The 24,984-nt window shown below is 37.7% G+C and overlaps 2 protein-coding genes across 2 annotated transcripts; one reads left to right on the top strand and one right to left on the bottom strand.

Moving 5' to 3' along the window:
• Window positions 1-8,061: 8,061 nt before the first annotated feature.
• Window positions 8,062-11,472, bottom strand: LOC115929930. Its single transcript, XM_031000071.1, has 2 exons — window positions 11,127-11,472; window positions 8,062-10,144 (listed from the first exon to the last, which is right to left on the bottom strand). Exons 1-2 carry the CDS (start codon window positions 11,350-11,352, stop codon window positions 8,121-8,123), a joined length of 2,250 nt encoding a protein of 749 aa, XP_030855931.1. The 5' UTR covers window positions 11,353-11,472; the 3' UTR covers window positions 8,062-8,120.
• A 9,505-nt stretch (window positions 11,473-20,977) lies between these two features.
• On the top strand, window positions 20,978-24,524 carry LOC105440445. The gene is made up of 2 exons (XM_011670563.2): window positions 20,978-22,427; window positions 24,414-24,524. Exon 1 carries the CDS (start codon window positions 21,103-21,105, stop codon window positions 22,405-22,407), a length of 1,305 nt encoding a protein of 434 aa, XP_011668865.1. The 5' UTR covers window positions 20,978-21,102; the 3' UTR covers window positions 22,408-22,427; window positions 24,414-24,524.
• Window positions 24,525-24,984: the final 460 nt, after the last annotated feature.

Here is a 24,984-nt window from a genome sequence, read left to right as displayed (position 1 = left end):
CTTACCCTCTTGCAATCTTTCAACAAATATTAATGGTACAAGAGTGAAACACTCTTTAAAAAAGTAAGATGCACACATAAAAAACCCTTTTTAGACTGGGTGCGCTGAACCACATAATAAGTCGCTACACCTCACTATGTGAATGAATGGCAAAGGCAATATTTTACAGGTAAATAGAAGGCAAAGGAATCAAAGTATTTTAGGTAAAGAAGTATGTACACCCAAAATAAGCCCGTTCGTTAAATTAAAAGTACAGAACTATGGAGTGCTGTGGTGCTGATTTCATTTTACTTTCTTAATTTTTCTTGAGCAGTTTGTTTGCCTTGTCTATGAAAGGCATCAAGCATTACTGATTTGTAAAAGGAAACAATTTCAATGGTTACAGAGGCTAGTGCTGATCAACTGAATTTGAGAACTAAGCAAACGGTTTTACATGGTATTGTTGATTGAAAAAAGAAAAACAAAATTATATACCAAGGTGATTATTTATATCTGGAGTTCTGGACCAATCCATAACCAATTCATTGGATTAAAAATGAAGATAAATATCAGCATTGTATTAAATGCAGAATTCTACACTGAAATGCAATAGAGATGAATTTGGAATTTAATTCCATTGACATGTTGCCAGTCTCAATTTTATCAAAATACTGTCCTCACATAGTGTCTTTTAATACATATGATGTGGGGTTGGATTACCGGACACTAAGCAAACTTAAAGACTTCTCTTTTTGCCTTCAAATTTAACAGAAAATATTCATAAAATAGCACTAAACACCATGAATATTCGTCAAACATCAGTCTTAGAAGATTTATGAAATTTTACTTGTAAGCTTCTTCAAATTGCTGCTTTAAAGATGAAGTTGAGTTCTGGTCATGCGATTGCATTGTGAAAGAAACGTGGAATCGACCAGAAAAGGTTGATCATGTAGCATATAAGTATTTGTGTGTATTGCAAGGTTCTGGAATCATCAAAATGATAAGAAATTTAACCAAGTCTTGGTAAAGTTACAAACACTGTACACAGAAAGATGTATATGGGACTACATGAACACGTGGCGTAAAAATCTGTCTCGATTTTTACGATGTTACATGACATATTTAGAATATGAAGGCATAATTTGAAGAGCCATGCTTTTCAGGGAACATGTTTTATCAGATGTTCTTCCACACTTGCATAATAACAATGATAACGCTCACAAATTATTTTACACCTCTTCCCAGAACTCAACCTTCTCTTTAAATCGACTGTCTGGATAGACAACCTGTCCAGACACGCACCATCTTTTGACCTCAAACTACATGAAACTCACTTGCCAGTAGATCATATCCTGCAAAACTTTGTTTCTTTCTCAGCTCATCCAATGGTTGTTTATTTGAGAAAAAAAATTGTTGTTTTGCGTTAATGAAACTGTTGTTACTCAGAGGTTTGTTTTGATATCAGGTAGCTAGAAAAGTACCTTCTGGAACATTCTATGATGTGCAGTGCAGCTCAGCTGTAGGTATTGAAATAGACAGGGATGGGAATTCCCAAATCTATTTATAGACTTAAAGTCTTCTGCAGCATGTTGCTTCAGGTTTGTAGTCCGAATGTACAGGCCCTTTTTTGTGTACTCTTCAACATAAATCACTAAACTTGATCAGATTGCCAAATTAAAATCCTATAATTTTCCAGCCAATTGGTGTATATTGAATATTTAATGAAAGCCTATTAAAAACTAAGCTAACAGCAGTGGTTCTCAGATATTATCAAAATAAGTCAGTTTACAGGACTTGTGGAAATGTAATGTTTAGTCTACATTCCAGATGCTTTAGACCTTGTTATTACTCTAATGCTTTCATGTCTATGTTATCAAGTATTTCTGAGAGAGATAATCTGTGAACATTTATATGTCATTAGAAGAGTTTTATATTTGAAAGTAAATGTATAGGTTATGTGTTATATGTGTATTATTTTTGTTCCGTATTTTTTGTATGGGAACAGGTAACATAGCACAGTTTACTTTCATAAGTATAGGGAGTCAATCATGACAAATGGTGACAAAAATTGAATAAACTCAAAGCTGGAGCTTAACATTTATTCAGATCAGATATAACATGAAGATATAGATGAATGTATTACAATGACAATGAATTGAAGTCTAGAGCAAATCTGATGATGAGTATATACCCTCTGAAATCATAAATGACTGGAACGTATTCTCAGTTTAATGTCTAAAATCTTCTCTGACTGGAGTGTGAAGTGAACTCCTTTTATAGTGGGTAAACCTTCCAATGGAGGTTGGTCAACCAGGAATCCTTGACCAGATGAACATTTTACTCAGTAATGGAGAGTGGGTCTTTGAACTGGAAAGAGTGATGTAATGAATAAGGCCAAATTTAAAAAAAAACATGTTTAGCATCCTGCTTTTTTGAATTTTTTTTTTTTTTTTTAATCAGATCAGAAATAGATCCATTTTAGCAGTGTTTTTCATGTTTTTTTCTTTAAAAAATTAAAAAAATTAAAAAATTAAAAAATAAAAAAATAAAAAAATAAAAAATTAAAAAATTAAAAAATAAATAGGAGGCGGCCCCAAAAAAGGTAGCGGGCTTGGACGCTAAACATGTATATTTTGGTAATGGCCTAAGAAGACTATAAAGTGACCATGCAGTGCATAATTACTTTAGATCTACTTGGAAGTTGTATGAGTCTTAGCCTTTGAACAATGGTGATGTTTGTAAACATTTCATCTTCCTATTTACTTCCTGTAGAGGTGCAAAGTATTGATAAATTATTCATACAATTTGAATTTTGGTCCATAACATAACAATAGTGTGTCTTCAAATCTGATGATTGCTACCTCATTTGTTGTATGAAAAAAGTCTGTTATTAAAGTCTAGCTCTTAATAGTTTGCTTGGGAATTCCCACATCAGACAGCTACCTCAGTATTTAAACTGTTAATGTTTATTTATTCTATCATACATTACTCTTAAAGCTAAAGACCAGTTATGGTCATGCGATTGCATTGTGAAAGAAACATTGTGAAATCCATCAGAAAAGGTTGATCATCTAGCGTAGATGTACTGCAAGGTTCTGGAATCATCAAAATGATAAGAAATTTGGCCAAGTCTTCATAAAGTTAGAATCACTGTACACAGAAAGATGTATATGGGACTACACACACGTGCGCAACACGTGCATTTGTATCTCTCAACAGGCGAGAGATACACTAATTTACCAAATATATCAATTAGTAGGCGGTTTTCCGTCAACATTTTTATCATCATGTATTATTCAAAACATATTCTTTCACATGATTGGTAATAAGAGCTTCCATTTCATTTTTTTGAAATTGGGGCGTTTCCAATACTGGTCTTTACCTTTAAATACAACATACCGGTACTTATCATTTTCTAAAAAATACATTTAAATTTGAAAAAATAAAAATGACCCAACCCTATGGAATGACCCTATTAGCTTGATGTAGATTGCTCAATGGTCAAGTCCGGGACTCAGTAGTATATAATGCCTTGTGGCCATTCATGAGATAATATATAAGAAATTTATTTGTTGATGTCCCTTACAAGAAGGCATAGGATAGGACATTAACAATTTGAGCTGTGATATCTTATAGAGTATTTATATATTGCCTAAAATGCAATATTCTTTTGCATCTTAGCCTTATTCTTTTTACAAAGCATGTAATATGGTATACATGAAATTCCTTCATTCAAGATGTACTGTTATAGCTCTTGTTATAGATTTGGTAAAATCATCTCTTGCTTTATTTACAAAACAAACAAAACACAAGGTAAAATATTAAGATTTTACATTCCAAATTGCAGATACTAATGACTTGTTCTGTTGTAAACACAACTCCTTGGCATTGTAGTTTACTGTGTAATGATTAAACTTGTTATGCAATATTCTTTAGTCTATGTGATGTCTTCAAAAGTAAACAAGTACAAATTATTTTGTACAACCAACATTATCATAGTCTAAATCAGTAGTTTACAATGCTGTTTGTACTATCTTTTCACAAATAGAAGCAATTACAACCATTTTTAACACTTAATTTTGCAGTCTTTCATACTAAACAGACATGATACAGCATGTGTCACATATTTTCATGTGTTTGTATTTACATGAGACACGCTTATAGAGTTACTAATTAGTTAAATCATTACAAAATACATCACACATATACACTTATCATTATCATATACATAAAATGCAGAATTTCTTGTATTTTTGCAGTTTTACAATTGCCTATTGCTCAAAACACTAAAATACCAACACCCAACAACATTAACAACAATAATAACAACAACAACAACAACAAAGCTTTACAAAATAAGACCTTAGACAGCATGTATGTTTGTTACTGTCAAATGTTAAAGGTAATACAAAGTTTTGGTATGGGGTCATGAATTTGGTTCAAATGAACATATTGGACGCATATGCGGTCCTACAATATTCAGTGATCGTTGTCGCGGATGAAATTGAGTCTAAAGTTATGAAATTGTAAATAATAAACTCTTTATGTTGTATAGCTCCCTCGCAAGGTCAAGATATAAATTAAGCTATAAAACAATGTTTTTTGACTAAAATCTACCGATTAGTTGTTCCTGGTCGGAAATTATATATCACAACTACATATTCTGAGATTTTCATGGTCGCAGCTACCATTGTACGGCCATAGGCGCTATTTTAAATTTATCAAAATTTACCGGGAGCACCGGTAAATTTTTATATTAAATTTTTCTCGAAAGCAGAAGTAGTTTAGGGGCTAAATTTTCTAGTGTTTATAATACATCCACAGGGGTATCCAAATATATCAAAATTGTAAAGAATCACTTTCCACGCAATTTTCAAATTTCCCAAAACTTTGTATTACCTTTAATGATAATTCTAAGTATCTTTCCAATGAGATTTCCTTTTATTGTATTGTTCTAAATTGAAATCTCAAAAGGCTTTTGAACTTAGTTCATAATTTACTGAGCTTCAATGCAGAAGCAGTGCACAGCTGTTGGTTACACTCCCTGCTTGTTTTGCAGTCTATAATGTACAAAAAGACATTTTTTGCAAATTGAGCGCTATATAAAAAAACAGTATTATTATTATTATTAGAAAAAAATAGTAACCATATATTCATGTACACAAGTTGATGATAAGTATATTATCATTAACACCAATACATATATATATGCAACAATAAACCAGTTAAACAATTCAGAGCTTGTGTAACTTGTGAAATCACTTCTAACTTATTATATTATTGAGTATTATAAAGAATGTTTTCTGTAAACTTCAATATTGTCAGTAAAAAAGGGCAAATATCAAATCAATAGTAATAACATATCAGTCAGTTTATGTCTTTGATTTTTCACCTGCCTATAATACTAACTCACAATTCGTCATCAATTCGTATTATGAACCCACAAACCATACAGTAATATGTATGCCTGATTCGTTGGTTCGTAATAATGCAGTCAAATTGCTTGCATTATGTTTAAAAACTATTTTTCTTCTTCTTCAATACGTGTTGACAGACTTAAAGTCCATGTAGAGACACAAAAACAAGGCGTGGTCATGGACTAGAACGGTCTTTCAGGAATTTTAGTGCATGGGATCTAAAGGAATCAATTGATCCTGTGTTGATAATGCTATCAGGTAACTTATTCCAGTCCTTGCATGTATGAGGGAAATAGGAGAACTTGAAGAAGTCTGTCTTGCAAATTGCAATATAAAGTCTAGATCAATTGCCGGCTATTGCTGATTGACAAAAGACAGGATCTAGTACCAGCAGGAGGTGTTAGGGTCTTCTGGATGGAAGAGTGACTGCTCTGGATCTGCTTCATCAGAGCAAGTCTTGCAACTTCTCGCCTATGTTCCAGGGAGTCCCAATCCAGATCCTTCACCATGTCAGTAATACTAGCACGTTGGTTATAATCATTGCAGACAAACCTGGTAGCACAACTTTGGACCATTTCCAGCTGCTTGATGTACTTGGTCTCATAAGGGTCGTAGACACTAGCTGCATATTCTAAATGAGGTCTTACTAGTGCAAGATAAGCAGTGCTCTTGATGGTTCTCGCACAACCTCTAAGATTACGCTATAGCATTCTAAGAACCCTGTTAGTGTTTGCCTTCGTGGTGATGTGAGCATACTGGAAATCCCTCTTGTATTTGTGGGTTAGGAAGACTCCAAGGTACTGATGATGTTCAACTGGATCAATCTTTTGGGCATGAAGAGTATAGGGGAATCTCAATATCTTCCTCTTGTTGGTCATATTCATGACAAAACATTTCTTAGCATTAAACTTCATCTGCCACTCATAGGTTTTTAACGACCTTGTATAACACCAATCATCAGCAAATAGGCGAATTTCAGACTGTAGGTTATCGGTGATGTCATTTATGTAGAGCAAGAACAGCAGGGGGCCAAAGAATGTCCCCTTTGGTATGCCTGACCCCACGTTGTGCCAATCAGAGCTTGTACCATTAATGACGACTCTTTGTCTTCGTTTAGTGAGGAAGTTGCTAATCAAGTTAAGTAATTTCTCACAAATTTAATACATATGTAGTTTTGCGGCCAGCATTTCATGAGGGACAGTGTTGAATGCTTTTGAAAAGTCAAAAATTGCTATGTCCATCTGGTGCCAAGAGTCTATTGCGTTAGCCCAAACATGGGAGGCAAGTATCAACTGGGAGGTGCAAGAATGATGCTTTCTATAGCCATGTTGCTTGGGAGTAAGGATATTGTGACGTTCCAAATGCAGACTTATATGAGAATGAACTATATGCTCAAGAAGCTTACTGCATGTCGCTGTCAAGGACACCGGTCTATAATTTGATGGTCAGGCTTTATCACCTTTCTTGAACAGTGCAGTGATATTGGCTAAAAGCCAATCCTCTGGTAGATCTCCACTGTCTAAGGATTATTGGAATAGGTCGCACAGTACTACTGGTGCTATTTCATCTGCGGTTTCCTTTAGCATCCTGGGACATATTCCATCAGGACCAGTAGCTTTGTGAATGATTACTGTCTTAAGCAACTTCAGAGTCCCTTCTACCATAACGTTGACATCTTCCACAGTTGGCAAGTTGGTAGGAGTGAAAGGGTCTGGTCCAGGTTTTCCTGCGTAAAACACCGACTTAAAGTAGTCAGCTAGAGATTGCGCCTTGTCCTTGTCAGAGAAAAAATGGACTCCTTGGTGTCTGAGTGTCGGTATGCCCTGATTTTCCATACTCTTTAATACTTCTGATGTATTTCCATAACCCCAGAGGATTTTGATGCAGACTTTCCAAAATGTTCTTGAACCAATTGGTTCCTCAGGTTAAACAGGTGTTGTAGTCCAGTGTCTATCTCGTAGTTAGTTGTACTGGTAAGAGACTTTATCTGTTTAATCATGATCATATTTTTAGTTCAGTACATATAAATTTTGTTGCATTAAAAAAGTGAGAAATCTCTAAGAACATATTGCATATTTTATACTGATTTTAGGGTGGAGGCATATAGGAGTCCAATTTCATCTGTCATGTTTTTTCTATGTTATTTCCCTTCAACACCAATATAAAAAGGATGGAAAAGATCACAAATTACTTTTCATCTTTCCTGGAACTCGATCTTCTATTTAAAGATAAAGTTGAGTTCTGTTCATGTGATTGCATTGTGAAAGAAACGGTGTGGAATCTATCAGAAAAGGTTGATCATCTAGTATATAAGTATTCGTGTGTATTGCAAGGTTTTGGAATCATCAAAATGATAAGAAATTTGGCCAAATCTTGGCAAAGTTACAAGCACTGTACACTGAATGATGTATATGGGACTACACGAGCACACGGCGAAAAAAACCTACCCTCCGATTTTAACGATGTTTCATGTCATATTTAGAATATGAAGGCATTTGAAGAGCCATGCTTTTCAGGGAACATGTTTAATCTGATGTTCTTCCACCCTTGCATAATAACAATGATAACGCTCACAAATTATTTTTTACCTCTTCCCAGAACTTAACCTCCTCTTTAAACATGTACATTTACTCAATTGTAGTAAATTGACTGGAGCACTTAATAAGGTAAGGCTTGGATTGCAGTCTCTTACAAAGTGTCACAGAGTTTGTTCAAGGACATTTCTTAGATGTCGCATAGAGGACGTACTGGCAGTAGGTACCTCACCAATTGTGGAAGGTCCACTTGCACAGTGAAATCAAACTTCTTGTAACATCTTAGCTTGGTAGGCACTTCCACTTGCTCTCTCTGGAGGAGAATGACATTTTCTGTGTTTTTAGCATGCAAACCCTGGGCTATTTCCGTTGTTAGATTTTTGTTACCGTCAAAGCCGTGGCTTAAGACAATGAGAATCTTGGCCGATTTCTCCATTGCCTCAGCCTCTGATTCATATGGAAATGCTCCAAATCTTGAGTCTCTCTGATGATAGTACCCTTTTAAGGCATAGAACTTCCATTCAAGACCCTTTAGCAGTGCATACCTTATCCAGCCTTTTATCTCAGGGTTGTTTCCGTCATGAAGGATGTAGAAGTCAAAGTCTACACCCGATGTCAGTGGGTGAACATTAGGTATATCATCCTCTTGAATTGCTGTTGGTACAGGCTCTTGCCTTTGAGAAAGACTGAGGTCCCTCTTCTCGCCAAGGTTGCTCAATCTGATTTTGAAGTTCTCATCTCCTATGTTTCTTTCATGCATGACTTGTTTGAAAGATTCTACCATATTTTGTACTGTGGTTGACTCGTCAGAAACATGTCGGCTGCTGTATTCCAGTATATCCAAGATCTCAGTAGCATATTCCACGTAAAGCATTTTGATGTACTTCTGTGGAGCTTGCCAGGATTTATGGGTGTAGATGAACCAGAATGCAACTTCCCCAAACAAATGCTGTGGACTGCCTTTGTAGTATTGTAACATGGCATTCAACAGTTTTGACGCTAGTGAATCACGAAAGTCTGCCCCAGTGCCTATAGTGTCAAAAGCAATTTTGAATGACTCAATTGCTGATTGCAGGTCTTCCCCATCTTGAAGACACTCTGCCCTTTTGAGATGGACGTCTGAGGAAGTAGAACCATCCTGTGTGACTGATGCCTCATAGAATCTATTAAGAGCTATATTTCTGAGATGATCAACCTCTTTCTGTGGGGTCAGTCGATTCTTGGCGAGCATATGGTTAACTTCACCTGCCAACGCAATATTCATGGGGGATTGCCTTAATTCCAATGCTCTGTTTGCATCCAGTTGTGCTTTCTCAAGAAACGAGTGGGATTGGGCAGGCTTTCTTTGAGTGCCATACCTTTTGGCCTCCTTGATGTATATCTTGGCTCTATGGTACAGAGCATTCCAGGATGAATTTCTCTGTGGGTCCTCAGGTGGAAGTTTGTCAGTAGCATGAATGCATTGATTTAACCATTTCAGGGCACCGTCATAATTTTGCTGCTTGTAGAGGCAAATTCCTATACGACCCAAAAGCCACAGATTGTTGTGATTGTCGGGATTGAATTCTAAAGCCTTTTTGAAGCAAATCATTGGATCTTCCCAGCATTCTTTGTAGCATTGTTCAACAAGTTGAGGGATATCAAATGCTACACACCTCATATCTCGATCAAACATGGTCCCAATCGTGAGCCATATCTCTGCCTGGTACAGCGCATTTTTATCAGACATTTGGAGGGCTTCATGTAAAATTTCTATTGCCTTCCCTATGGAATCCATGTATAGATCGTCTCTACTAGCCCTGTAAGAAACATGACAAAGCTTTTCATATGCCTTACCAGTGTACAGAAGCCAATCTCTCTTCTCCTTCTGGCCTATGAGACCCTCTGCCATTTTAAGCGCCGCCTCATAGCAATTAACTTGTTCTTGACGCAGGTCGATCCCTTTCCAGGATTGTGTACGCAGATCTTGAAATAGAGCATAGCCCTGTTCAGCCTGGCACCTAGCAAACATCATCCGCTTCTCATCAGGTCTTGCATCTCGTATCGTGTTCCTCAGCTGTGCTTCATACTTCTGTACCTCGGGGTTGTAGCCTAGTTTTTGGTATGCAAGTGTTATGTCCTTTAGTGCATTCAGATTGGTTTTATCTGATGCTAATGTTTCTTCCCATACCTTGATTGCCTCACCTTTTTTTTTGGAGTGGTAGAGCATCACACCTTAAAGTAAACATAAAAATACATTGATTTTAATGTGTTATATATCAACATAGATAAACCTGCCTCATAAAGTGGGAAAATTCAGTTTGCATACTGGATTAATATCCTTTACTTTGATATCAATAGAAAGTCTGCATATTTTCCTACCTAGTATTTCCCTTGAGGTATCGTAGTCAAGTGGTCTTATAATACTGTTTTCACACTGGCAAAATTTTGCTTAACCCCGGACTATAGGTGGGGTTAAAGGGCGGTCTTAGGCTCTTAGCCCCACCTATAGACCGGGTTAAGCTTATTCCACTTTCTGTTCAGACTCGCATTTACCAAAGTGGGCTAGCCCCACCTATAGTACAGGGTTAGCTGGCCCTGCAAAAAAGCAGGGCTAACCCCGCAATTGTGGTGCTAACTCCAAAGTTGTGGTGCCAAGCAAATGAATGAGGACAGAAACGAAAAATAGTCTGGTACTACGCAATGGAGCGAATTAATGAATATTCACGCTATGCAACTAGTACGGGGCTGACAAATTGCAGAGTTTTCTTCTTCCGGGATAGGCGCTTAGTATCGGGACTAAAATAGGGTGTGTGAAGAGCAAAAAAAGTTAGTCCAGGCTTAAGGATAGTACGGGGCTAAGGATAGTACGGGGCTAATCAAAGTACGGGGTTAAGCAAAACAAGTGTGAAAAGAGTATTATTTGACTAGAAATTCAGAAGTCCAGGGTTTGATCCCTGGCTTGGCACTCATGGCACGTTGGGCAAGGCGTTTCATTGGGATCGCTCCTCTCCACCCAGGTGTTATATTGGGACCAGGTAGGATGGAAAGGTCAATGTGATTGAATTAGCATGTGCACACCCATAAACAGTGTGACTGGCTGGAAAGCTTCCCAAGGGAGTGGAGAGTGTGCACAGTAAAGTGCAAAATCGTAACTGAATCCAGTTACTTGGGTTGTATGGTTACGTTATAACTATAACTCTTGTAAATATCTCACCTTTGACATTTCGGGCAGCATTGCAGAACTGTTCACTGTAAATTTTACTGTCAAGGATATCGTCTTGGGTTTGAATGGTAGATTTCATCGTCTTTTCTTCTACTCTGGTGATTTGTCCCTTGTTGATTGCCAGCTTTCGAAATGTAAGAAGACCAGGGTTGGGCAGGTCAAGTTCAGCTGAAGCACATGCCATTGGATCGGACGGTTCTCCCCGATAACTTGCCATTGTTTGAGATGGATCTAGCAGTTTGCATGGAATAAAATTGATGATTATAGGCTAGTTGTATATTTCAATAGCTGACATAAAGAGTAAAAGAAAAATTGAAATGAAAAATTAAAGAATGGGAGAAAAGGCATCGGATGTGTTGTGTGTTGAGGTAACTAGTATAACTAGTCGAACTAGAACGGTATAACTGGGCGGGGCTTAACGTGACCTCGCGCGAAAGGAGACCTGACCTCTCATTTCTGCTTCCATTTCATGACTGCAGTCACAAACTGCACACCTATACAACGTTTCGATGTAGAGTTTCGGGATTACTTTCTTGTGTGTGTGGACACCCTGGAGTTTATACGATGATTCTTTATACGACGTTTCGTTATAGAGTTTCGGGATAAATTGTTTTGTGTGTGGACACGCTGATTGTATCATTTGGAAAGTAAACTAAATCATAACTAGTCTTGAATATCATTTGGAAAGTTAGCTAAATCATAACTAGTGAGCTAAATCACTCCTGATGAAGGATACTGTATCATAAAATGATAACTAGTCTTGAATTTGAGTTTGTAAGTGCACTAAAACATAACTAATATTGAATATCAGTTGGAAAGTGCACTAAAACATAACTAGTCTTGAATATGTCAATTGGAAAGCGCACTAAACCATAACTAATTTTAAATTCCAGTTGGAAAGTGCACTATATAAAACATAACTAGTCTTAAATATCACTTGGTAAGTGCACTAAAACATAACTAGTCATAAATATCAGTTGGTAGAGCACTTAAACATAACCAGTTTTAAATATTAGTTGGTAAGTGCACTAAATCATAACTAGTCTTGAATATCAGTTGGTAATAGCACTAAAATATAACTATTCTTGAATAATAATGTCAGTCAAAAGAAATAACTAGTCTTGATTACGAGTCTGTGCTTTTAGTTTTACTATGAAATGACTAGTATTATATACCGCTTGTCTAGATTCTAGGCCTCTGATTGGTCAAATTTTCAGGCATGAAATTCACTATGGACTGCTGGGCGGTATAGTGAAAAATATTGACCAGGCATAGAATTATGCCTTTGTACGCGCGCGGGCGTAGCTATGGCAATTTAATACGCTGGGGCGGTGCCAGCACCATATCATACATGTACACCGAACAAAATTTTGAAAGAGCAATCAATGAGAATTATGTTACGGTGCCGTATTTCATCTGTCTTTGAAATTAATTTCTGAGCTCAAGAAGGATGCGCCTTTTGCGGTATATAAAACAAATGTTGACTGCTTCTTTTTTGCGTCACGGTTAAAAACCATGGCCCTCGGTGATCTCACAACTGTGCTATGCCCCTCGACTGTCGTCTTGGGGAATAGCACAGTTGCGAGCTCACCTCAAGCCATAGTTTTCACTGTACCCCTCAAAGCAGTCAACATTTGTATACTATTGCCGCCTAATGTTCAAGACTACATATTGCACAAACACTTGATCTGTAAGTTTCATGTCAATAAACACTATATCTCCGCAGAATTAAGAAATTATATGTTGGGATGTACATACGACTTACATTAATACATGCAAATTCACAGAGACTGCGGTGTGACTTGATAAGCACGCTTTAAATGAAATAGGATGGATAATACAACTTACATGATAGGCATTGGTTTGACAAGGATATCTGTAAATTATGGCCTCTCTGGACTAAAAAATAACACAGTTTGCCAAGACGGTGAGCTGTTCATTGTAACAAGTTCAGCGTAGCATATATTTCCACCTTGGTTCCTAGTATGACTTTTCTCTACGCTCTTTTTTATTTATACAGTCATGTGTTGGAGCCTCCCAATCTGGTATTCCCCAAGTTGGTAAATACATTTCAGACACAATAGCGTATGACGTATGTCTGAATATAATACAATGATGTTTATTCATTCCGTACCTGATGAATGCATTCACATATTTGAGAAGACAAGTCCATTGAATTTTAGGGGGTAACCCAAAAGTAATTGCAAAATAATTTATTTCACTGCAGTACGTGCCCTTTGGAATAATTCCTATACAACAAACTAAAATTCTAGTAAAAATTTAAGTAATGGAAAGCAGTTCAATTTGCATTGCATACAAATTAGCTCTTTTCTTCAAATACAAATTAGCTCTTTTCTTCAAATACAAATTAGCTCTTTTCTTCAAATTCATATTTTTACAAAATATTTGCACAAAATATGAATTTGTATTTCTTTTGATGGAAGCGTATTTGCATATTTTGAAAGCATTAACCATAATATTGATTTTAAAATGTGTCTGCATTGTTCATTGACCTCAAAACACTGGATTGAACACTTGATTTGTTCAAATTAGTAATTTACAACAATATAAAGATAATATTTTAAATTTTAATTTACTTTTGGTTAAAGATTATTTTTGCATTATGCAAATTATATTCACTACAAATATTATGTATAAGAAGATATGATTACTGGTAGATGTTTGGGTAAATAGGTCAAAGGTCATGGGTTTTAGCATTGTTATTGCAATGTCTCAAGAATGATTCGATCCATGAACTTTAAACTTGGTAAAAATGTGGATCACTATGCATAGACAAATGAAATATATTTTTGGGTATAAGAAAGTCAAATGTCTAAGACCAATCAATTTACATGAATTTAAAGGTTAATTAACCTTGTAATGGCCAAACCTATGACTATTTTAAGCTAGTTTGCATCACTGTAGGGAGACAAGTGATCACATTTTGGGATTGTCAGGTCAATGACTCGAAGGTCTAAGGTCATAAAGATCGTTTGACAATTAATGGCTTTCTTTCTTATCACGATATTCCAATATTCCAACACTTATTCAAGCCAAGAATTTAACAAAATTCAGGCGGAGGCATATTGAAGATGCGCTGTCACACATGTCTTGTTTGTATTTTAGCTTAATGTTATTTACGCTAGATCAAGGTATAATGTTTTTTTGTTTTGTTTTTAAAGATATGTTTGGAGGAGATATTTTTTTAGCCGGCGTTATACAATCATAATGATGCCAAGATTCCCCTAGTATTGACTGAACCTCTCGTAATGAGATCTGCAATAAAGAGATTTCAGCTATTACAAACCAAATCCAGTGCCCCTACAACAAAGAAAAACATTGTTAATCTTTCCCGTTATAACAAGCAATTTTTCCTGCTCTTCATGTGCACATTTATTGGAGAGGCCGATGCGATTGGCTAAGACAAAGTCAGTCATACTCGGAGGTGCATAATGCATTCTTCAGGAGCAGGGGGAAAAAATTATGCACAGGACTGGTTCACGACTGGTTGAAATATTGCATTGTTTATTTATTTTTTTATTTTTTTCTCCTTTTCTTACTCGATCCCTTGCTTACATCGGCTACTTTCTGAGTACGCTAACAAAATTGGACATTACGCCGTTGAGCAAGATGTAGACATGCAAAATTTCCCTTTTCCTTTTTGATTGGATGTTTTTGAGACACTATAACCCCTTTATTGGTCGCTTACTTCCTCCTGATTGGTCACTAGTTTCAAGTAGCATGCGTGATTGAGATTGAAAGGCCGCTACTGTTCATCTGTAATTTAAATGTAGCTTGGCAAATACTGGTTAATGCCATGATGCCATCTACATCTTCTTGTGGACAACTGCACGTAAACGAATGGACTTGATTAACTGTATAGTCAGCGACTTAAAACCAAAGTTCTCCTTGTGATTCGGTTTCGCATATGTTGCACGCACGTGATTGCTGCAGTCGCGTCGTCCGTAGTCGTGTTATACTCGAATGGCCCCGAGTCACGCCACGGGCAAGACACGTAGTCTCGTCAGGCTACACTCCCTTTAAAGGTACTATGTCCCATTTGCAGGCACAAAAAATGAAAAGGTTAAATTCCAACGGCATTTGACAGATATGAACTTTTCTAAAAGAAAGGTAGCCTTTAAACAAGGCCACATGCCTGATAGACGCCGAGCGACTAAAAAGAGACTAATCGCGAAAACCTGAATGAACGCCAGTGCGAATTGTCCAGACCTGTGGCCTTTATCAATCTGGTTTGGATTTCTTATGTTAACCCTTGTTTCCGACTGGAACTCGCTTCAGAAAACGTAGAAAACGTATCCTAGCACGACGTCAGCATATAGTATCCATCACACACACACACACAGTAAACTCTACGTAGTGCGAACATGGACCTACATGCCTACTATACGTACGTGCTAAGACCACTGACCACTGACCTCTACATGGAACGAATCACGAACGAAGCCAACTAAAAGATCGCCGTTCTGATTGGTCAATGAATCCAAAGTAGGCGTATTGGCCTACATTCTATGAATAATTCATGCGGAGCAGTGAAACCCACTTTCCAAAAGGCCTCATGACATTCGTCATTCGGTCGCGCGTTCACTCCGGGTATCTAGACTCATCTCAGCCGCTTAGCCAGAGTCAACGAGGCCTTGTCAAAAGGCTAAAAGAAAGGGGGCTTGAAAATAACTTTAAGTGGGAAAATAACGACTATTATTACCCGTATCAGACATCTGAGCAGTGGTTTTACAAAATCATATTACACTTGCTGGTAATCCTAAAAGAGCTAATCGGGGAATATGAGACCATATTTACCTTTCATGAAAAAGCCTATGGACTTTACGTGTTAAAAAAGCATGAAATATCAGACCATATTCACCGCGCCGTATTTTGTCATTTTCATTGCGCATCTATTATGCGTACGAGAACATGCGCACTTTGCGCGTACTCTATTGTGACGTAATAATCACACCAAATTGGGTACACTGTTTGCGGTGTATCAAAAATTTTGTCAAGCAGCTGGATGCACAGTGCTGGTTTGACAATGGTTGTTCAGTTCTATAAGATTGTCATGTATGTATTTGCTCTTGGGTGCGTTCAATCAAATTTTCGAAGCTAGAATCACAAACATGAATCACAATTCAAAACGCCATTACAAAAAGCAAGGTCACTGCGGTTTGCGTTCAAGCGATTTTTCATCAACGCTGATTCAAGCTCATTGCGAGCCAAAGCACTGCGCATCACACTGCGCAGTATGGCCCAGGAACTTCGGCGCGCGCTTTCTGGAATTGTTTACGGCCGACTGTCGACTGCTGTTTTGAGCATAGATCGCAATAATAAGACAAAGAATGAGAAGGTGATAGAAGGAAGAAACAAAGAATAACATAAGGAAAGACAGATAGACAGAAAGAGAGAGTGATAGAATGCTTAAAACAAAGAATTACATTAAAGGTGATAGAAGGAAAAAACAAAGCATAACATAAGAATAGAAGGAAGAAACAAAGAATAACAAAAGAGAAGGTAATAGAAGGAAAAAACAAAGAATAACATAAAAATAGAAGGAAGAAACAAAGAATAACATAAGGAAAGACAGAAAGAGAATGTGAAAAAAGGAAGGAACAAAGAATGACATAAGTAAGAACAGAAAGAGAAAGTGATAGAATGATTAAAACAAAGAATAACATAAGAGAAGGTGAAAGAAGGAAGAATAAAAGAATAACATAAGGAAAGATAGAAAGAGAAAGTAACAGAATGATTAAAACAAAGAATAACATAAGAGAAAGTGATAGAATTATAAAAACAAAGAAAAGCATAAGAGAAGATGATAGAAGGAAGAAACAAAGAATAACATAAGGAAAGACAGAAAGAAAAATTGATAGAATGCTTAAAACAAAGAATTACATAAGAAAAGGTGATAGAAGGAAAAAACAAAGAATAACATAAGTATAGAAGGAAGAAACAAAGAATAACATAAGGAAAGACAGAAAGAGCAAATGATAGAATGATAAAAACAAAGAATAACATAAGAAAAGGTGATAGAAGGAAAAAAAACAAAGAATAACATAAGAATAAAAGGAAGAAACAAAGAATAACATAAGGAAAGACAGAAAGAGAAAATGATAGAAGGAAAAACAAGGAATAACATAACGGAACAGGCCACGATGGTATAGTGAACGCAAATTGCATGCAAAGTGGGCGCGCGGTTTTTCCCAAACCGGAAGAGACTTCGTCATACAATCATGATTGAGAACTCCGTCCGTTCAATCGAATTTTAGCGACCGTGATTCTTTTGAATCATGATACAAAACGCATCTTTTTCAGCGTTTCATGTTTGTGTTTTCAAACACGTTTATTTTTACGACCGACGAAAAAATTGCTTGAACGCATTGCGTTTTAAACTAAACGTCTTTAGAAACCGTGATTCTAGGGTGAAAAATTGTCGATTAAACGCACCCTTAGATGTCTGATTTAGATAATAATAACAATATTGACTGGCTTAACTTTCGGGAGATACCACATATATTTCCCTCACAAGAACCATATTGCCCTCGTCTTTGACTCGGGGCAATATGAGTCTAGTTTGGGAAATATTATGTGGTATCTCCCTCAAGGCCAGTCCATATTATATAATTAGTTGTCAAATCGAATAGGAGCTACAGAGCCAGTAAGTAATAGTCTTGATTTTCAGACCATTTTACCTCATGCTGTGCAAAGATTCAATCAGTTTAATTTTGGCCATTACAAGAAGTGGGTTATTGATGTAGACAAATGTTCATGTACCCTTTACAGCTCAATTTTATGTATGTTATTACCAAAGAAGAAAAAAAGCCAGTCAGTCACTCAATAGTGTCTGACAGTGAAGTCTAGCAAGTAAACGGGTTTCCTTGCATAATTTGAATATTAGGACACTGCTAATGTTTAAATTTTACAGATTGGACATACATGACATATTTATAATTCCTGCAAAGTTCTACAAAATTTGAGGTTGGCTGCAAAAGGGACATAGTATCTTTAACATCTTGGTTATAATACATCAAATGCATTTCCCGATATGATTGACATTTCATTAATCAATCAAATCAAAAGATCAACAATTGTGTATTGATGTTTTAATAGCTTTTGAAAAGATTATAGCAGAAATGAATTAAAGTCTGTCAAAATCTGCAAGATCTTCAACAAGAGGTGAAAGACCATAAAAGATCTATGATTATAGATCTAGGTATATTGTGGAGTAAATAATTGTGTTTTTTTTTAAATTTAGTTCAATAGATATTTTTATTTTGTAATTCTTTTTTTTTTATAGATCTAGCAATTTTCAGAATTTGACGACGAGTGCACAAATCATAGGTGTAGAACGCCTACGCCCAGGTACCGACCTCCCTATTCTGGGTATACAAACACAAACTACATGAAACTCACTTGCCTTTAGATCATATATATCCTGCAAAACGTGTCTTTCTCAGAGCAGTCATCCCATGGTTGTTTCTGAGAAAAAACTCATTTCCTCTCGTCGTGTTGCGTTAAATGCTTTGTGAATGAAAGTGATGTGAGTGAATCTGATAGCGAATCTTTGTTGGCTGCTACAGTACAATCACACAGCTGCAGCACATCTCGCACGCACGCACGCGTCTCTGAACGAAGCATGATGCCATTGCGATCGGAACCATGGCGATCGGAACCATGGCTACGGAAACCGTTGTGCAGCTGTAGGTACTGAAATAGGCAGGGATGGGAATTCCCAAATTTATTAATATAGACTTACAGTCTTCTGCAGCATGTTGCTTCAGTTTTGTAGTCTGAATGTGCAGGCCCTTTTTGTCTATTCTTTGACATAAATCACTGAAACTTGATCAGATTGCCAAATTAAAATATTATAATTTTCCAGCATCTTGGTGTTCATTAAAAATTTAATAGCATATAATTTAACACGAAGCTAACACCAATGATTATCATATATTTTCTAAAAGCAGTCAGTTTAAAGGGCTCTATTAGTAAGGCCTAGCTTGCTTGGGAATTCTTGCATCACAGAGCTACCTCGGTATTACTAAATTAGACATTGGCAATTTATTAAAGTGCTCTACATCTACTTCTAATTCTATCTCGCCTTAAAGTGTACCAATCACCAAAACAAAACATGCTTTGCTCTTGAGTATAAAGGGGTTCCATGTTTTGTACTGTATTACAAAAAATAGAGCTTCAAATACTACTTCGAGAAAGATCGGGCAGCTAAATACACTTTCAGTAATGACATGTTGAGTAGACAAGTTGATGTATGCATACATGCTTCAAGAGAATAAAATTTGCATAAACGATAGACTTGCCAAAATATTGTTGCCACATTCATTATTGTACTCAATTATTTGCACAATGCGACAAGTAAGTTAATTATAAGTACCATTTATTGTCTTCCTCTGGTTTACAACAGATTTAAAGGTGAAATTCAAAGAAGATCACAAATATGTCAACTAATGTATCACTAAAAACTGGTAAGCTAACAGATGGCCATCGTACAAGTTTTAGGTCAACTACATATCGGGTGATTTATAAAAATACAAGTACAACCACCTCCATAGCAGCTGGGATATGCGAGAGATTCGCCGGAAAAATAACAATGTTTTTAATGACGTCACTATATGGACCAACACTGCCCAAGCAGACGACTTCCCATAGAGAATGAACATAATTGCAAAGCTATTATTTCTCAAATTATAATGAGTTTAGTGTATATACATGTAATGGCATGTCAAACCATTCAAAGGGGGATATGACCCGATTCCGATAACTACAATCTTTTGCTTGTGAATACACAGGATATGTGTTAATTAACAATCAAAGAAACCAGACTTTCAAATTGAAAACCCCCGGAATGATATTAAGGACGGCATTTGTTCCCTCTTGAAACGCCGAACATACCCCGGTGCGTGCAGCTGAATATACAATGGCGTCTTATTTTGTTTACAGGCGACAGATTCCTTTATTTTTGTATCGCTGCATTTGTCATCAAAATAAAACCACGCACGGAGATTAGAGTGAGGTAATAGATTATATATTTAGCCTGACGGTAGTGAAGTAAGAGAAAGAACTCGAGAGAAGATGAAAACACAGGCATTGAAAATGTGTGAGATGTCATGGGACATCGTCTGCTTGTGCAAGTCATGTCCATACTGTGATCTCACACATCTCAGCAGCGTTCGGAGAGCCCTTCAGGTGCTATGCCGGGGCTGTATTTAAGCGTTTTGTAATTTTTAATAATCATTACTTCGGATGTTTCCAAGCATTGAATTTTGATAACCTTGTCGAATTAAAGTTTCAACTTTGCAATAATGAAAATAAAGTTAGTTTTTAAAATCAATGAATATCTACTTTAAACATAAGCATTTATAATAACAAAGTCACTTTCAAAAAGCATTCCCATTTTAATATTTTTCATATCTAATTATTGCATTAAGCAGAACAAACAATCATTTGATATTCAAAATTTGAAGAAAAAAATGTTAACCCAATTTTGACATAATTGTAAAAATTATCTTCTCTTATGTATTTCTGTGCTATTAGTCAAAGCAACTTACTATCATTCATCACTTTTCTCTCTAAGGCCAGATCAAGCCTTACTGTATAATGATAATATGTATGCATATGTAATGTATCTGTAAAAATAATGATCAAAGTGGTCAGCTAGGCCTCAACTCACTATTTTATTTCATATTTCGTCGTTTGAAATTACATGAGATCCCACCAAGCGCATGCGCAGTCAATTCGCCGCGCAATTGATTTTCACCGGGAAAGTAACTTTCCCTCAGCAGTCAAAATACCTAATTTTCGGCGTTTTTTCGGACCAACGGTTTCGAAAAAATACTTCATTAGGGAGAGAAACTCTCCTTTTTCATGTTGTTGGAAGACTTTTGAGAATCTGTGCTGTTTTTATATCAAAAATCGAAGTTTTGTTCCGATTTCCACGTACACGATGGCGTCTCCGTCAGGCAGCACCAAGCAGAAAACCAGCGAAACGCTGAGCACGGCTAAAGCCGGAACTTCCCCGGGCGAAACCGCCGCGGGCCCCTCTACGAAGCCTGAGCCAAAGCGCTCATCGGCAGTGAAATCCTCCGATACGAAACGCAAAAGTGTCTTGGCAAAGCCTGCCCCGAATGAGTCTAAGAACACTGGGCCTAAAAAGAAGGGCAAAAAGCCTGAAGAAAAGGAGGACTTCACGGATTTACGAGGCAGACTTGACAAATTGGAATCCTTAATGGAGAGAATGGTGGATTTTTTGCCTTGTCAATCTGCAACTCGCCCCACAGGGGATACAGCTGCGACGAACGTGAGATTTCTTGAAGTTGAACATGATGATGATGATTTTGAGCATATTGACACTGGAAACATGGGCCAATGCCCTACGTCATATGACATTGGCAGCATGGATGAGGGTGATGTCAACGAAACTGTTGCACCAGGTTTAGACCAGGAGAATGAGGACAAAGTTCCTGCCCTGGCTCAGAAATTTGCTATCCCCACTGGGGTAGGTGGCGTGATCCACGATGATTTAGCAAAGTCTGCCATGTACCTCATGTCCCACCAGCTAGAGGAAAATGTGTTGGAGGAAGCTGGAGGGAAATACCCTCCTCCAAGCAATTGTACTCCACTGTGTTGCCCCAAAGTGAATGCAGCAATATGGGAAAACCTATCCTCGCACACGAGAAGCCGTGATTTGAAACTGCAAAGAATCCAAAAGCCTTTGACAAGGGGACTCACAGCTTTTATTCAAACTCTGTCCCCCGATAGCCTATCTGAGACACAACAGGATGCATTGGCATTGCTGTGTAACACAAACTTTGAAATCAACTGCTTACGCAAAGATCAGATTAAGCCAGACTTAAATGCCAAGTACTCACATCTATGCAAACCTGCCACACCAGTGAGTCAGTACTTATTTGGCGATGACTTAACAAAGAGAGTCAAAGATCTTACAGAACAACAAAAAGCTGCATCTGGCGTGGTGCGTGGACAACGTACACCCCGCCCCCAGTACCATCCGTACAGGACGCAAGCGTCCAGCACTTTTCAATACCGCAGACAAGGATGGAACCGTGCCACCGGCACATCACAAACTTTTCCAAGTAGCAGGCCCGTAAGTGGGAACTACAACACGCCTTTTTTAGGCCAGCGAACCCAACGAGGCAGACCATACAGAGCTCCACCTCACACCCAGACGATGAGCATGGGAAAACAGACCCAATCCTTCCAGCGGCCACAGGCAGCAAGGAGGAAATAGCTACACCATTACCCAAAGAGGTAAGTAGCATGTATGAATATTTTGAGAATGTTAAGATTAATGCTCCTTCTACTTCATGTACATTACAACAAGAATGCATCTCAAATGTGCCTGTTGGAGGTCGATTGATATATTTCTATCGTAGATGGCGTGAATTAACGTCAGATCTATTTCTGCTATCAGCAGTGCGAGGCTATGAGATCGAATTTGATTATTCGAAAGGGGTTCCCTCGAGAAATAAGCCCCTCTATGGTTACAAAAAGAGCCCTTTAGAAATAAATCAGATTACTAAAGAAATCTTGGCTCTACAAGCAAAAAACGTAATAGAACCTTGCTCATTTGAAGAGGGAGAATTCCTCTCAAACATCTTCACGAGACCCAAGAAAGATGGGGGTACTCGTATGATCTTAGACTTATCAGAGCTTAATCAAAGTCTGAACGTACAACACTTTAAGATGGATAACATCCACACTGCCAAGCACTTGATTTCTCCGCACTGTTATCTTGCATCAATCGACCTCCAAGATGCTTATTACTCCATTCCAGTAGACCCAAATAGTAGAAAATACTTGAGGTTCATGTGGCAGGGTGAGCGCTGGCAATTTGCAGCCTTACCTAATGGGCTCAGCACAGCCCCCAGACTGTTCACAAAATTGCTGAAGCCAGTCTTCGCCGAACTGCCACAAGCAGGTCATACAGTCATAGGATATTTGGACGACACCATAATTATTGGTGAGACAAAAGAAAAGCTTAAAGAGAGTGTGAGTGCAACAACCAAGATCCTCTCAGAATTAGGATTCCTTATTCACACTAAAAAATCAGTGCTCACCCCAACACGTGAACTAGCCTTTCTTGGCTTCATTCTTAACACTGAGAGTATGATTGTTAAATTGCCTCAAACAAAGGCACAAGAAGTGAAAGATTTATGCCGTGAATTAATGGGCACGTACCTCCCATCAATACGAATGGTAGCACGAGTGATTGGGAAGGTCATAGCATAGGTCTATGGTCATAGCAACTTTCCCTGCGGTTGAGTATGGCCCCTTATACTATAGATCAATGGAAAGGGACAAAATTGCAGCCCTCAGACAAAACAGGGGTCATTTTGACAGAAAGATGAAGTTGTCCCTTGAGGCAAAAGAGGAGTTAAAGTGGTGGATGAACAATGTTTCTATGGCCTCCTCCCCAATTGTTAGGAAAAAACCTGACTTAGAATTGCACACAGATGCCAGTAGCCTTGGATGGGGAGCTACTGACCTCCAGAAGCAAACAGGGGGTCGTTGGAATGAATTTGAGGCAGAAAGGGCAAGAAACAATGAAATAAATTTCCTGGAAACCCTAGCCGCTGGGTTGGGGATAAAATCCTTTTGCATGAATAAGCGTAACGTTCATGTGATGGTTAGAATAGATAATACCACTGCAGTGGCTTATTTAAATCACATGGGAGGTTGCAAGTCCGCAATGTGTGACAAGATGTCAAGAGAAATTTGGCAGTGGTGCATTTCTCGAAATATTTGGGTCTCCGCAGCCCATGTACCTGGTGGGCTTAATACTATAGCAGATGAAAGATCCAGGAAATTTAATGATCGAACAGAATGGAAACTAAACAGACAAGTGTTCGATAGAATAGTTTCCCACTTTGGTGTACCAGAAATAGACCTGTTCGCCTCAAGACTAAATGCTCAAGTAGAGAAATATGTCACTTGGCACCCAGACCCTGGGGCTTTTGCAGTTGACGCATTTACGCTAGATTGGAAACCTTTTGCATTCTATGCATTCCCACCGTTCTGTATGATCCCCAAATGCTTGCAAAAAATCAGAGAGGATAAAGCTAGAGGGTTACTTCTGGTCCCTAATTGGCCTACTCAGGCGTGGTTCCCTCAGTTGGTTTATAGCATGATGGAAGGAGAGCCATTGTTTATCCAGAGGCAAGAAAATTTGCTACTCCTTCCTGTGTTAAACACCACCCACCCTCTTAATGCTAATATTGACCTCTTATGTTGCAGGTTATGCGGCAACACTTTGAGAATCGGGGACTAAGCAGACGAACAGTGGATATCATTACAGCTTCATGGAGAGCATCAACCTGCAAGCAGTACCAAGTTTACATCACACAGTGGCGAAGATTTTGCCACAGCAGGAATACGAGTTACCTCCAAGCTGAGGTGGAAACAGTACTAGAATTCCTTAGTAGTTTATTTCATGACAGGAACCTTAGCTACAGTGCGATCAATACAGCTCGTAGCGTTTTATCCACTTTTCTGATTCTCGTTGACAGTAATCAGACAATAAGTACTCACCCACTTATAACCAGACTGATGAGAGGTGTTTTTCAACTCAGACCTGTCTTACCTAGATATACAGAAATATGGAATCTTAGTCCAGTCCTCAATTTTCTAAGAAAATTGTCTCCAGTAAACTCCTTAAACCTCAGAGATTTAACACTCAAAGTATGTATGCTAATGGCTCTTGTATCGGCACAGAGAGTGCAAACCTTGCATATATTGAAGACTAACAAGATGACCCTGAAAGGGGGCTTTGTCGTTTTTCATTTGGATGAACACTTGAAGCAAAGCA

This window comes from Strongylocentrotus purpuratus, unplaced genomic scaffold (assembly GCF_000002235.5).
Source record: "Strongylocentrotus purpuratus isolate Spur 01 unplaced genomic scaffold, Spur_5.0 spur5_scaffold_6, whole genome shotgun sequence".
NCBI classification, from domain to species: domain Eukaryota; kingdom Metazoa; phylum Echinodermata; class Echinoidea; order Camarodonta; family Strongylocentrotidae; genus Strongylocentrotus; species Strongylocentrotus purpuratus.
The sequence above is the reverse complement of the archived record's forward strand: the minus strand, read 5'-3'. Positions and strand labels throughout refer to the sequence as shown.

Coding starts and splice junctions, on each gene's coding strand:
- LOC105440445 (XM_011670563.2), top strand. CDS start 21,103: ATGGCGTCTCCGTCAGGCAGCACCAAGCAGAAAACCAGCGAAACGCTG.
- LOC115929930 (XM_031000071.1), bottom strand. CDS start 11,352: ATGGCAAGTTATCGGGGAGAACCGTCCGATCCAATGGCATGTGCTTCA. Junction 10,145..11,126: donor TGCTGCCCGAAATGTCAAAG/GTGAGATATTTA, acceptor GTTTACTTTAAG/GTGTGATGCTCTACCACTCC.